Here is a 15,049-nt window from a genome sequence, read left to right on the forward strand (position 1 = left end):
TGTACAAAGCTTTTCAAATGGATCAACATACATAAAAAGAATAACCCCTCTGTACTTTCCAGTGCAATTTGCTAGGGATAAAGTTTACACCAAAACTGACCCTTTCCCCACTATGAACATTGAAAACTGCAGTCAAACTGAATGTCCATACCAATTGCTATTGAGACTCCTCTCCCCCTTATTTAAAATGCAATCCTTTTCAATATCCATTTTCATGACAGTATTTGCATAGAGCAGCCTTGTATTACTTCTAAAGAACATTATGAGCATTTTAACACAAGATAAGGCACATGTTTTTCAGCATTAATAATCTAAAACTAATCCTGAGGATCCGTTCCTTCCCCTCAGCAAAATCTGTTTTAATATACCCTGTATTTCCTGAAGAAAGCAGAAAAGCAGTATAGAATAAACCAAACCTGTTTAGCTGAACTAAATTCAGAACATTAGTAACTCCTGATAATAGTGTGACAAATCCACATAGAGAATTAAGTTATTCTCTAAACAAATTATCTTTAGAGGGGAAAAAAGATACAGCCAGTAGCACTGTAAATGTTAGACAAAATTCACATAATACGGATGACATTTATAGTGAGTTTACCTAAAATAAGCTCCCATCGGAAACAAGGTAGCTAAATTGTGAGGCACTTAAGGTTGACAAGAAAAGGAGGAATGCAAGGGGTTTGTTTCATAGAAAACCTGAAGTTGCATATCATATCCTTGTATTAAGCCTTCTATTAAAGTGCTAGAAATGGAGACTTAAAACAAAAGGATTTAAATATAAAATAAGTGATTAAAGAGCTTAGTATGCATTAAAATTAAGTGCTTTTGATTCTCATGAATTCATAACTTCTTAATAGTTTTTAAAAAATAAAGTCTGGAAATAATCCACATGTGAAATCATCTTCCTTGTGCCATTGACACTAGTTGTAAAGTGCCCAATTATTATTCTAAACAACAAAACCATTTGCCTTATCTTATGTTGTATAGCATAACATAGTCTGTAGTACATATGTAATCCATACTGCAATGACACAGTCCATCTAATGGAAAACAGAACATGCATACTTTTAGTCAGAAGTTTTAATTCCACCTTTCACTCTAAGAAGTCAGGTCTTGGATTACATATCCACCAGTATATAGTGCAACCAACCTTGTATTCTTAAAACAATTAAGTTGACAATTTAGCTGTCAATGTCTGATGCTCAAAGATAGACTTAGCAAGCTTTTTCTCAGAGTAGCCCGATTCCCAGACAAAAATCACAGATGGAGCTCTAGACCTGAATCACATAAATCCACTAGATGCCAAATCTGAGAAGGATCTGGGTTCTGTCGGGTGATGAAGAGGCTGAAGATGGGTGACAGTCTGTGTATTACTGATCACATCTAACTGAGAGGGATATGCTTCATTTACATTTCCTCCACTGAAACTGTTCTGGAACTGGCAAGGAAAAAAGACAATACAAATGGTTAGTATGGAAAACTGATTTATTTGTAAGTTTTTAAAAGTCCTCCTAAAGACACAGATTGGATGAAATTTTCTTAAGATGAATAGCTTTAAAACTTTTTAAAAATTATGAATAATAAGTTAATTTGCATTCAAAATGAGTCTGGATCATAAATGAAACTTACCCGTGTTGAAGTCAGTGGGAGTTCTACTTCTGGCTAAGTAAAGAAACATCACTATTACCTAAGGCATAATAGTTTCCCTTTTTAGGAAGTATAGTCTGACTGAGCACTCCAAATTTTCACATCCAGCTGTTGCATTTTAAAAGCAATCTATTTACATATTTTCATATCTGCAATGGGGTCCAGACTTTACAGCTCTTCCAGTAACGCGCACGCAGCCCTAGGCATAAGCTGAAGGGTACTGCATCTAATCTACAGGCTGAGCTGTCACAGGGTGGGCTTTTTTGATACATGGTTTTCATATTGACAGAATCACAGAATCACAGAACATTACGGATTGGAAGGGACCTCAAAAGATCATCTAGTCCAATCCCCCATATTGACAGTACCAAGAGCAATGAATGGCTTTCATCAGTCCTGAATTAATTGTTTATATGATTGTTTTAATCATCTGATGTAACATTTCCTATCATGCTATGCAAAAGTCACAATCTACAAAACGATCCATTTTTGAGCACATTCATTAACATTTCCAAGAAAGTTCTCAACACAGAATCTAGTAATTACCAAGGTTTCTCCAGTTTAATAAAGGAATACCAACCTTAAACAAGCAATCAAACTATCTAAAAACCTTTCTGCCCTTCTCCATCACCTAAATTGTTTTTAGACTACATTGGCTGTGATCCTACTGCAATTACAAGATCAAGGCAGATGACCACAACAGACCCTTCTGGCTTTCTAATCCCTTACTCTTTTCACACAGAAATCGATGGGCGTTAGAAGGCTGAGGAAAGGACAGCAAACGTGACTTGCGTAGCAACGTCTTGTCTGCTCTCCAGATTCCAACCACTGATAGGGATGTCAGCGTGCTAAATCCAGCCACAGAGACTGCCCTACTTTGGTTTGGCTGTGCGAACGTAGGCTCAGACAGCAGTATCCTATTTGCTTAGTTGCATCCTTACTAACGTTACCAATTAGCCACAAAATCAAACCTTAGGTTTTATTATCATAAGCAGTGATACATTCTCCCTATTTACAATAAAGAAATGTATATTATTTGTCACCATGGCTTTGGCACAGGTGATATTTTACAAGATTACTTCAAGTGCAGTAGCTATACTTCTGACCTACTAGTTAGTTCACGTATATTAAAGTCCTTAACTCCTCTGATACAAGACTAAATACAATCTCTGTAATATTAGCACATATAAATATATGGCTACCTTTCTCTGGAACAATGACATTTCTAGGTAAAAAAATGTTTCTACATTGAAACATTTCTCAGCATAAAAAATTTGGTTTACATCGAGCCTTACTTTGCCGTCAATCTATAAAAATGTTAATTGGCAGATGTGACCAGAGGTCAAAATTGAGTACAGTCTGATACAAGAGATGGGTTTTTTCCATGTGACCAGTATATAGCAGTATGGGCTGCAAAAGTCAATGCTATTTGGTTTAGAAAAGAACAGTCTTTTCCCACCACTCACTGTGCTCAGTTGGCATGCATAAGTTTTGGACCCACAAGTACTTGGAGATAGATAACAGCTACCTACAATCACTCCTTTACAAAAGAGTTGGGGTAATAATCCTTCCTTATCAAGAAGCATGCTCTACTTTTAAACTCATTTGGATAAATGGTCAGCAGTTCTCTTCAGAGGTAAACAGGAGCTAAGGTGCACAAGGGTGACACCAGTTCTGCACTAGGCTTCTGCTCATGCAATGCTATCCAGATCCACACAGCACCGGTAGACCACAGCAAGAGGGGCTGAATTTGCCTCTGAACAACTTAAGTAATAATAACTTTTCTCAAAGTGGCTTATGTTCATTTTTTTTACAATGAACAAACTAAATGCAATATTATTATTGCAGCACAGCATTCTAGTAAATATGAAGTATGAGATGTATTCATTTATTGCATTCAGAGTTACTGTCTTGGTCATTAAACTTTTTACAGATAGATGAGAAGAAAAAGCAAGCAAGAAAATAACAAAAAGGAGGTGTAACAAAAACAATTAAGGCAGCATAACAACAAAATAATCTACAAAATAAATGTATTTGAAACCAACAACTAAAACGAAAGAAACAGAATAGCTTATACACGCTGGCTGTTCAAAACTGACGTTCCACATTAGTACAGCTTTTGTGAGAAGAGCAATTTATACCATTACAGGGACAAACTTGGATGGCCCTAGAACTGCTTTACAACTCTGTTATCAAGCACTATGAGGGACTAATAACACTGACCACAGCTAGGCAACATTCAGTCAAGCACTGTGCAAGCTTGTGCACTGCAGTTTGTCAAAGTCACTTCATGCTATTTCAGCCCTTGGGCATGGAGGCAGAAGCTATTCATCCTAAAACTGAACTGTCCTATATTTTAGCTGAATTTCTGTAATTCTGCAATTATAATTTTTCTACCAGTGAAACAGTTTTAAAAAGGATATGTCTTGTATCTTGCATACTGAAAAATTTGGCATGTTCTACTTGCATTCCTCACCTCTGTCTTGTGCAGGTTAAATGCCAATTAATACTTTAATTCTGTAAATGCTTATGCATGTGCATAAGCATTTGTAGGATCAGTCCTTTAGAATATTAACTCACTGAGGTAACAAAAAAAAAAAAAAAGAATTGTGGCTCTGTACTTGAGCAGCATTAACAGAAATAAATGGTACAATTTAAAGTGCTTCAAGAAAGGTTATTCAGAATCAGGAACGGCCTTGGTAATTGATTTTTTTTAAAATTTCTATGTTAATTTTACCTATGAAGAATTGTGCTTAAAACCGTAGTCTGTGCTACAGCAAGGTTCCTCTCTTCTACAGCTTTTATTGTGCATTCTCCTCAGTACAATGTGAAGAGGGTCCACCTAATCTACTGAGAATATAATTTTTTTCCTGCTCTTTTGTCTTCAGCAGATGATTTAGACAGCAGCATCAGGAACGAGGTGACTTTCACTTATAGCAATATGCAAAAATATTTTTGCAGTGTCATCATGTGTAGAATTCAATAGTTCATAGTGTTCTATGCTATTTATGTGATATTATAAACTGATACTTTAAGCAATCCTAAAAATCATCAAAGTGTGAGTAGCTAGATAACACTAATTTTAAAAACAAAATTTTTTTTCTGGATCCTTACAACATATTTCATGAAAATGAATGTGCCAGACAGTATTACTGACATCATTCCACTCCTCTAAAAAAAGAGGTATAGGGGCAAATGCCAAGCTTTTGACCAATCTGTTTTTCCTTTGCTCCTGCTAGGAAAATTCCTGGTAGGTACAACAGACCAGTCCACTCCCTCTTGCTTTAATACTGCCAGAGAGCGCTACCAGGATATGAATACATTTAGACAAAAACTGGACCAAATGCAACTCTCTCCAATCTAATGAACAAATAAAGCAAGGACATTCACATGCTGCTAACACATCAGTTTCAAACTCAGAGACTCAATTACGACAAACTGCATCCTGGTAGCCACCCAAAACAATAAAAAGCACAATTCAAAATGCAATACAATGTAACAGTGCTGTTTACCTTACCTTGTTCAACAAGGTTTGCTGACTTGCCATCGTAGGATCATACTGCATTTGCTCCACCCTGCTGGGCTGTGCTTCCTGCGTGCACTGGTACATAGACACAGCACCTGCATAGCATGTTTGAGGAGTTAGCATGACCGACTCAGAGTTTATCCCGCACTCACGATTTTCAGGTACTTGCTGCAAACAGTTGAGAAAATCCTCCAAGTTGGAAGAAGCAGAGTAGGCTGACCTGTCAAAACCCGCTACAGGGAAATCCATTTGAGAAAAATTTGAAAGCTGTGGCATCATTGCTGTGGGTTGCTTGTAAGGAATAAACTCTTGCCTACACACGTAAGGGGGGGTGTTTACTTCTGATTTGTAAGAGAACTCGGATGTAGTAGCATGCACGCCAGGGAATACATATTGCTGGGGCTGCTGCTGCGAGCAGCTAAGAGGCATGCTGGCGCCAGAGCTCCAATTTGTGAACATCCCATTGACTTGCATATGTTTCATCTTATGACAGAGCTGCTGCTGCTGTTGCTGTTGCTCCAAGAGCTGTTTCTGGTGCTGATGAAGTTGATGCGGATCTAACTCTTGCTGTACCAAGCAACCTTCTTTCTGGACCAGGGGTTGCTGCTGATTAGAGCCTGAATACAAGTAGTCAGGCTTATTTAAGGAATCCTGAACATAAGTCAGGATTTCCTCAGTTATGTCGATGTCCTCAATATCATCCACACCAGATAATTCAGTTTTAAAAAACTCCTCATCCTGCTGTATACACTTTAGATCTTCAAAGTCAATGCCCAGATTTTTCATGATGCTGTACAAATCACTGTTTTTGTTATCTTGAAAGAGTGCTGCGCTGTCATCAGGAAGTGGAAGGTTACTAAGATTACTATCCTGGGAACACTCCATTAGCTCCCGTTTGAGAACGCTGTGATTTCCAGCAGGTCGGAGATTATCTGTCCAGCCACTGCTGCCAACACTGCTCAGTTCATCCCTGCTGTCTGCAAAGAAGTTTCGCTCAAAGGAAAGTTTATGTGACGCAGGAGGGCAGAGATACACAGACTCATCTTGCCTTAACATGACACCTAGGAGAGAATTTGGATCCACAGAATCACTGTGTTGCACTGCTTTGGCTCCTTTTCCCGTCGTGCTTTTATTCTTCAACTGAGAGGGATCCATCAGGCTCGACATAGGAAAAGACACCTCATATAACACAGCCTCACCAGTGGCAAACATGAAGGGCAACTTCATGTTACGTTTCCGTAGATGTTCTGCCCCTTCTTCATCTCTGAAAATAAATCAGATATATAGCATAATAATGCAGTACTAAACAGTTACTGAAATCTTTTTATACCCTGGAATTAATAAAAAAACCTGAACTATTCTATTTGTAGGAATTTTTCAAATTCCTAGCTATTCCAGCTCAACTTGGCTGAGTTAAACCAAGAGGCAGATTATGAAATAAGGAGCTTATGACTGTAATACCACCTTTACATATTACATTTGTAATTAAATCTAGATAACATACACCCTTTTCTGTGCATTATGAGCTGAAATGAAAATAAGTGTGCTTTGTTCCACGCATTATGTTTTTCTTGGCATAGCAAGTAAACGAATACTTCAACAGTGATTTCTCTTTTTCTCTATTTTACAGACTCTCTAGCAACAATTATTTAACTTGAACAATAATGCTGAATTCCATATTATGCAGAATATATTTGAGCACCATAAAGACTTAATATTTTTATGTTACCTGTTGTTTCTTCTACAAAACTGCAGTTGAATTTCTTAATTTTTGCTTATGGGAATAATGAATTAAAAATAGACTGGATAGAATAACTTGGTGCTTGTACTGCTGCTCTTATTCTTTACATGAAAACTAGATGTCTTTAAGTTTTACACATAAAGGACACTGTAAGAACTGAAATATCAGAATTCTTTTCAATGTTTGTTAGCAAATTGAAAGCTGTTTTCCTTTTCGAGTTCAGGTTTTAAAGGGGGTTTATTTAAAAATAAGGAATTAATTTCTGAATATAAACCATTTCAAAAGTGTTCAGTTTTTAAAGTACACTGCCTTATGCGATGAAGACTTACGTAAGAGGTCTTTGCGTTGCAATGATGTAATCTGGTCTTCCATTTTTGTAGACAAGACGTGCATTTGCCTGTAGCCAGGCCCAACGATTTTCTTTGGTTAGAAGCCTAAATACAGTCATTCCACTCTCACCTGTCTTCATCACTAGAGTTAAAGAATAAGCACACCGTTTACTGTCCAGTGAAGAAAAATAGGAAAACCTGACATGTCATGAAAGTAATCCCATTTGTAGAGCAATTTTACAAATCTCATGTCCTCAATCACCCATTTCTGTGCAGCACTAATACATTCCTAGTCAAACAGGATGATTGATCACCTTAAGATGCCTGCTTTAATTTACTAGTAAAATAAAAGCCAAAACTGCAAGCAATTGTAAGATACCCTCCACAGATTGGCAACATCTTATATGGAGTTTCATCCATTATTTATGCAATGACAGGAATTAATAAATACTAGAACATGTAAATGACAAAAGCCCAAGTCTCTTTTACATCGAAAAAGTGGCTATTACATAAGAAATTAGAAAACACTTCAGCTCTGAATCCAATTATTTCACATTTTGACTGGTTAATGCAAAGGTACGTCAAAATCCATAATTTTTCACTCCCACTATCACCTCACTAGTAATGCTTAGTAACGCATACTGTATTTTCGTTGTACAATGTCGAAAACACTGCATTTCTAGACAGAAAAAAAATAAATAAAAAATACTAGTAAAGTTTAAGAATCCTAAGCAAAAATAATCTTGGCTAAAAGACTTTTTTTTTTTTTTTAATTTTAGCATCAGAAATTGCTAAATCTTTGAAATAGTCCCTTTGCCCAAAGGAAGTTGTTGAATAGCATAAGTTGGGTTGAGCAGAAAAGGAAGTGAGAAGAGCAAGATGTGACAGAAACTGGAAAGGTCTAGATACGAATATTAAACATTTCTTCATCCAGTATAAGTTTTTATAGGGAGGGAAATAATACATGAAATGAATAGTGTTCCTTTTGTTCACAACCACTTTTTTCTTTTAAAGAGTACTTAATAGTATTTTTTCAGTACGAATATAATCCATGCTTTGATTTTTCAGCCTTTCTTAGGGAATGAAGCTTACTTCGGACGTGATTTTCAGCACAATAAAGCATATCAGCTGCATGAATGAACTGGTATCCTGTTCCTCTCATACACAGCTCTGCTTCAGTATATCCAAGGACAATCTTTCCTCTGGAAGGTAAAAACAAAAAATTGCAACACTGCTGATGAACCAACACCCAGAACAAATGCCAAGCAAGTTAATTATGGCTAGAAGCTTTCAGATGCAAACACTAGCTACATTTTGTTGCAATATCAACTGTATGCAGAAGCACAACAGTTCTAACAAAAAATACAGTTAAAAATCATAAAATTTTTACTAGTCCCCCAAGTTGCTTTCAGTGACCACGAATGTGTTCACAAAATTATTCAATCATTAAAAAAATAAAAAGAGTATGTCTACAGTTCAGCTGGACTCTTAATTCCATACTTCTGAATATACTCACAGCACACAGCTCCTATTTGTTGCAATGAAAGACACTGCTTAGCCCTATTTCATAGCATTTACCTATAGGTGCTTGCATGTAGAATTAATTAGGCACTTAACTAAAGTTACCTAAAACATCTTGCCTAAATTAGTATTTTTAGTAGTTTAAAATTCAAACCAAGATGTATCTCAGAACTACATTATTTTTACTATTGAGTGGTTTGGGACTCCTGTGTTTGCATTTAAGCTAAGAAATGCCTCAGAAGAGTACTGACAATAGAGTCATGTTTGATCCTGGTAGCTAAAATTAGAGTATGTTACTAGAGGGTCAGGTAGATTAAGAACTTAACAGTGAGTGCTGTGAGATAAATGATAGGATTAAATAGTCAAAAAGAGACTGAAACAGGATTTGAACAAAGAACCCAAGTTTTATAGAACCCAAGTAAAAACATTTTGGTTTATCAATAGACAGGTTCAGACACTACATTACTCCATAAGTAGGCATGGAAATCCATATTAGAGATTCAACTGAAAACGAGACTGCATGCTGAAAGCATTATCAGTCAAAAACAGGAGGGAGGAGAGAAGGAAGGAAGGTGGTCAGAGGCTTTTCTTTAAATAAAGAAATATCTTAATGGGCTTCTTGCCATATTGATGAATAGTTATGTTATGTTGATCTAGTAATGCAATAGTGTTTCCAGTTTTTATGCAGGAAAAAGAATATTTTGGAAACTGGTGAAAGTTATGCTATAAAAAAAGACTTTATTTGTTTATTTTGAATTAAATAACATTTCCATTATGTTTTATCTCTATTTGAACTGAAGGAGAAACTAAGCATGTAGAACGAAATGAACCACTTGTTCTATCAGTTTTAATACCATATTTCAAACTGATTTAAACACTAAACTTTTGTTCTTCCCTAATTCATTAGTATCCTGTCTTTTGGGGTTTTTTGTACTGTTTTGGGTTTGGGGGTTTTGGAGCTTTTTCGGTTGGTTTTTTTTAATGACTGAGAGTCAGAAAGCAATACGCCCTTTCAAGGAAGTACACTGTAACAATCCCATTTCTCTTACTAGCAGGGCTGAAAAGAAAAATCCTAACTGTTTTTGAACAACCATCAGTATCGACTGAAACACTAACCAGTTTTAGGTTTCAAATACATACTTGAAACCTATCTCATCAGCAAATGATTATAGCATTATGCAGAAAAATTTACACATACTTTGCATCACAGCCAGTAGGTGTGAAATCCAGTTTGTGTTTAGTTCTGAAGATGAAGTTTTTGGTTCGTATCTCAAGGATAGATGGTGGCTGCAGTGGAGTTGCTACAGCAAACAGAGCGAGCTGTGGAGACAAAGTAGCACCATCCTTCCCTTTCTTGTTTTGTCCGTGGAGAAACTTTAATCGTCCTTGAAAATTCATAGCCTTAGGATGAGGAAAAAGTAACTGGTTTATGTTGGGAGATATTTAAGAGTCAGATATTTCTGTTACAATGTGAAACATCCTTTTTTTTAATTTAAGATCCAGTAGATTTAAGCTTTGTAGCATGGCGTACACGAAAGCTAGCTAACAAGTACAGAAGTTGTTGTACCCATGAACATGTCATTTAGAAGTCTACTAACAAACTCACTAGAAAAAGAACTAATGGGAAGGTTGTTTTGTCAAAAAACCCCATATAGTAGCAAATGCTAACTGTATCTTCTAGTATAACATTATGCATACATACAAGTAACACGACTATCTTGCATTTCTGTCAGTCATTAATATAAAGTATGTAAATGTGTACAATTCAAAATCTTTTATAGGCAATTCTTTTTGTAAGAAGTCACTTAGAGGCTGATAAACCCATATTATTTCTTTTAAAATCTACAGTATTGACAAATAAAAAGTGTATTAAAAAGAGCAAGCACAGACATTCCCACATAAGGGAAAAATCATAGTTCTGTTAGCTATTGTAACTTAGTGCATTTCAAAGTACTCAACAGACTATATGATCCTTGTGGTCCCTTCTAACCTGGTATTCTATGAAAATAATCTTTGTAATGCTTTTTATCCATAAATCACACAGTACTTTACAAAAGCAGATGCTTATTTATAATTCACAGAGGAAACTGAGCCATGAGAAATGAGGGAACTTGCACCTGGTTGTAACAACATGCTGAAGGGGAACCCAGCAATACAATCTTTACTTGTCATTTAGTGTCACTAACTGAAACATACTGGTTCAAGCAGCTCACATACCTACAGAGACTTAACAAATAAAGTAAGTTGCTGTATATATTGTAGGGATAATGCAGATTTCTAACTTGCAAGCATGTCTAGAAGTTTTTACATAACTCCATACTCACCAAGAACCCAGAAGAATTATCTAGGAGGCATCGCAACCTGCAGATGAAATTCCTTTCCATAAAGGAAGAATTCTCTGGAGGAAGTTGGTCTGGGTCATAATAGGTTGCTGGCTGTGAAAAGCCATTATCTCCTACAGGAAAAGATTATTTATAAGGATTATTTTTAGAAGAACACCTAGTGAAGTCTATCTTATAACAAATCACCTTCCGTCTCATAAACAAAGCGTTAGGTCATGACCTGAGCAAGAACAATGAAAACTGGAAACATCCTCAGGACCTGCACTCATTATAGCATTGTGGTTGAGTATCTGTTCTTCTGATGGGATCTTGTCTCAAAGGCTATGGTATTTGAAAACTGCATGTAATTTGTATTTTATTTTTAAGTTTGTTGTTTGGCTTGGTTGGGTTTTTGTGGTTGTTTTTGGTTTTGTTTTGTTTGGGTTTTTTTGATTTTTTTTTGTGTTTTTTTTGTTTTTTTTTTTACTTATAGTAACATGTATCTTTGCCTACATATTTAAACAACTGTTGTGCAAAATGGAGCATTACAGATGTCTCAACAGATTTGTCATTATCACCAGGCAGGCATATGCTTCCCGTATTACACGTAAGTGTCTGTATCAACACATCCCTGTTCCAATATGTAAGTAACGTGTTTCTCAAAATAGCAGGTCACTTAAGCATCAGTCAATAACACACAACAATCTGATGCAATTAAAGGCTCATCTATTTAATCTTTTACCCCTTTTACCTTTTTACTCCCAAGAGAAGTACTGGTCTACGTGGCAAACTGCGTGTAACAGTGATGAGTAAAATTCTTCCATGACCAGGAACCTGCTATTCCAAATAGTAACACTGTAACTATGACATTCTTAGTCATGGATTGGATCTACTAGCTTGAAGAGTTTAAATAAGCTGTAGTACTCAATTGTCTGCTGACCTTCTTAAGCTAATAAATTTGGTGTCATGATCTGTATCCAGGAGTAGCACATGTAAAAGAGAGGTCATTACTTTAGAGAAATCACTTTCTTATTCAAACAGTGATTAAAGACAAGCCATATAATTGAGGGCAAACACAGAAAAATAAAACTTCCTTGTTTCTCATGTCACCAAAAGAAACTGTCCTCTTCTCACTGCCCTGTTTGCAACATAAACCAAGGCAGAATTACCTGCTTTGCAATTTATCACAGGACTACTGATCATTCAGTCATCTATGCTCCAAATTAAAGCCTTCCAATTTAAAGCAAAATTACTGTTTTAATGGTGCTGTGCTATGAATAGCAGTGCCTATTTAAAGTGGGGAAAAAAACGGTAATTCCCATAGTTGGCTAAATATACCCATAAAATTCAAATAAGTTTAAAAGATGTTATTCCTTTCTTTGGCCATGTAAAATAATCTATTTTTTTTTTAAGAAAATTTTTTTTAAAAAAACAGCAAGCAACTGATAAGTCAAACAGATAAGTTGGCTGCATCCTCACCTTGTACACCTGGTCCAGAGTCTGCAGACTGCGCAGGATTTAATGCCCAATGTAGCTGTCGTTGAAACTCAGGTCTGTCTTCTGTGTGAATCAATTCAAATACGCTCTGGTGTATAATATCAGACTGCGTACAAAAAAGGAAAAAGGTGGGAAACAATGAGAATAAGAAACTCAATATGACAATATGATACAAGTCGTCTGGTTGACAACACGGCTACGGACACAGCAAAATCAATTTTGCTCGGGGATAAAAGCATACATTTGCATGCATGTGGGAAAGCTTCACAAAACCATTTTTAGCAGAACAGAGAAGTCTGTCACAATCATGATTACAAACATGAGAAACAATAATAAAAAAGTATTACCTTAGGGAAAAAAAACACCATTATGTCAAGTATTATTTTACCTGCTTTTATTTAAGCAAGCCTGGAATTGTTATGCTTAGCTTTTGTTTAAATAATTAAATTTTACATACTGGTACTTTGACCTGACCCATTATAGATGCTACAGGAACAGAAAAGAAGCCGAAGACCTGAATCAAAAAACTTCCTAAAGTAAGAGGTAGATCAAGAACATCAGTTTTGTTTGCCTGAAAGCTTTGTCACTTCTTAAGGATGCATTAAAATCTGTAATTATTAAGCTTTCATATCACCACCAGTTGCATGGCGAGGAATGCAATCTTAACAGCAAAGCTACAACAGCCAGGATCAGTGTTGAAAGAAATTAAGAAGAAAAAAAACCCAACACTCAAAATAGTCAAGAAAAGTATCAGTCAACTGAGAGGAGTTAAATTCCCTGTTCTCTGCATGAAAACCCAACCATTATATAAACAGAAAATATTTAAATAAAATATAGATCTAAAGAAATTAAGATGAGCTGGCAAAAGCAGAAGGCTAGCTCAAATTTTGCTTTGATGAATTTTATAAAAGAATCAGTATTTTCCAGAATAAATTGCCAGAAGTGCTAATTTTTGTAACTTTTAAGACTTCACTTCATGCACTTGATTTATTGGCATTACTACATAAATTTTATGCCATTTTTTTTTCCAAGCTTTTTTCTTCCTTCCCCAGCACTGAAAAAAACCTGTAACCCAAGGAATAATAATGTTTTGTGTGGATTATTTTTTTTTAATGCAAACATTCCAAATTCTCTTATGAGTTAGCTAAAAATGCAGACCAAGCAAAGTTTCTCCCTATTTTTAGACAGCAACTGAATCTATCATCCAGTACCCAAATATATAAATTTATAACTATAACTAAGCTTTTCTCATCTTAACATAAACTAATCCCAGGAGTTCTCTAAGAAAGGCAATGTGTGCCAGCTGAGTCTTGGTCTTTACTAGTTTGGTACCTTCCTTGCAAGCTCAAGGAAGTTAGTCATACATGATCTGCACCATAGATTGTAAATAACAAATGCTTGTTTTGAAATAATTAAATAAATAAATATGAGTGAGACAACACTAAAATTCTAAAAATATGAAAAATCACTCAGTTGATACTTAAAACTTCAAGGCACATGGAGTTAATTTTGTATGAAAGGTTTCTATTAAAATAATTACCTTCCCATTGAATTATGTCTCATCCACCATCATAAACTGGGTAACACCACAGTATAAATTTCAAACAGTTGTTCCAGTAAAGACTAATTAAGTGTGAAAATTTCCTATCTTGCCTAACTCAAATTTGGAAATTGCATACCTGCTGTGCTTGGCCTGAGGTTCCATTTCAGCTACGTCAGCTGGTAGAAAAGCTATATAGTTTCAAAATAATCTAACCCAAAGTACCTAACAGATTCTTATTTCACAAACTATCAGACCCTAAATATGAACACTGATGCCCTCTGAAATTAAGCAAAATCTCTGCAAAAAAAAAATAGAGAAAAAAATAAACTTACTTGTTGGAACCCCAAGTAGTCTTGGATAGTGGAAGAGACGTAAAAGACCAGAGCATCGGCTGTAACAACTAATACAAAACCATTTAATGCCTAGGGAGGAAACACATGAATGCGTCAGCTTCAGAGACAAAATTCCAGTTACTGTGGCTGTAAGCCTACCTATATCCTAGTCTCCCAATAAAATGAGAAGCATGCAAAAACATATCATTATCTAACAGCATAAACAAAAAGATTCTTCACTGCATCTCTACAGTATAAGTGGAACAATGAAGAAAACTGCATCTAATGAAAAAAGAAGTTCTTTTGGAAAATTCAGGGGAGAAGCCAAAGCCTGTTGATAATTTTTAATTACTCTTGATTGTAGATGAGAGACAGATGAATGAAGTATAGGTTTATCTAACATCAACCATAGTTCACAGTGATTGCATGGCTCAGACCATGGTATACCCAGTTGCCCACAGCACAAACAGGAGTTGTGTCACAAACCAATTCCCAAAATCTGGTCTATTCATAGTGCAGACGGGCCTAAGTGGACAGGAATTCAAGCAATCCAAATCCTCTATATAGTCTAAAAAAACCATTTTATAGCTTA

At 35.8% G+C, this 15,049-nt stretch overlaps 1 protein-coding gene across 1 annotated transcript in view; it reads right to left on the reverse strand.

The window, feature by feature from the left end:
• Positions 1-867: 867 nt before the first annotated feature.
• Positions 868-15,049, reverse strand: part of AHR (aryl hydrocarbon receptor) — a 46,130-nt gene continuing 31,948 nt past the window's right edge. Inside the window, exons 3-10 of the mRNA XM_010194110.1 lie at positions 14,458-14,547; positions 12,565-12,688; positions 11,089-11,219; positions 9,963-10,165; positions 8,336-8,445; positions 7,244-7,385; positions 5,165-6,437; positions 868-1,438 (exon numbers count right to left, since the gene is read on the reverse strand). Of these exons, the coding sequence (XP_010192412.1) occupies positions 1,283-1,438; positions 5,165-6,437; positions 7,244-7,385; positions 8,336-8,445; positions 9,963-10,165; positions 11,089-11,219; positions 12,565-12,688; positions 14,458-14,547 (2,229 nt within the window). The 3' untranslated portion in view covers positions 868-1,282. The remainder of the gene's footprint in view (positions 1,439-5,164; positions 6,438-7,243; positions 7,386-8,335; positions 8,446-9,962; positions 10,166-11,088; positions 11,220-12,564; positions 12,689-14,457; positions 14,548-15,049) is intronic.

The sequence above is a fragment of the Mesitornis unicolor genome, unplaced genomic scaffold (assembly GCF_000695765.1).
Source record: "Mesitornis unicolor isolate BGI_N332 unplaced genomic scaffold, ASM69576v1 scaffold30791, whole genome shotgun sequence".
NCBI classification, from domain to species: domain Eukaryota; kingdom Metazoa; phylum Chordata; class Aves; order Mesitornithiformes; family Mesitornithidae; genus Mesitornis; species Mesitornis unicolor.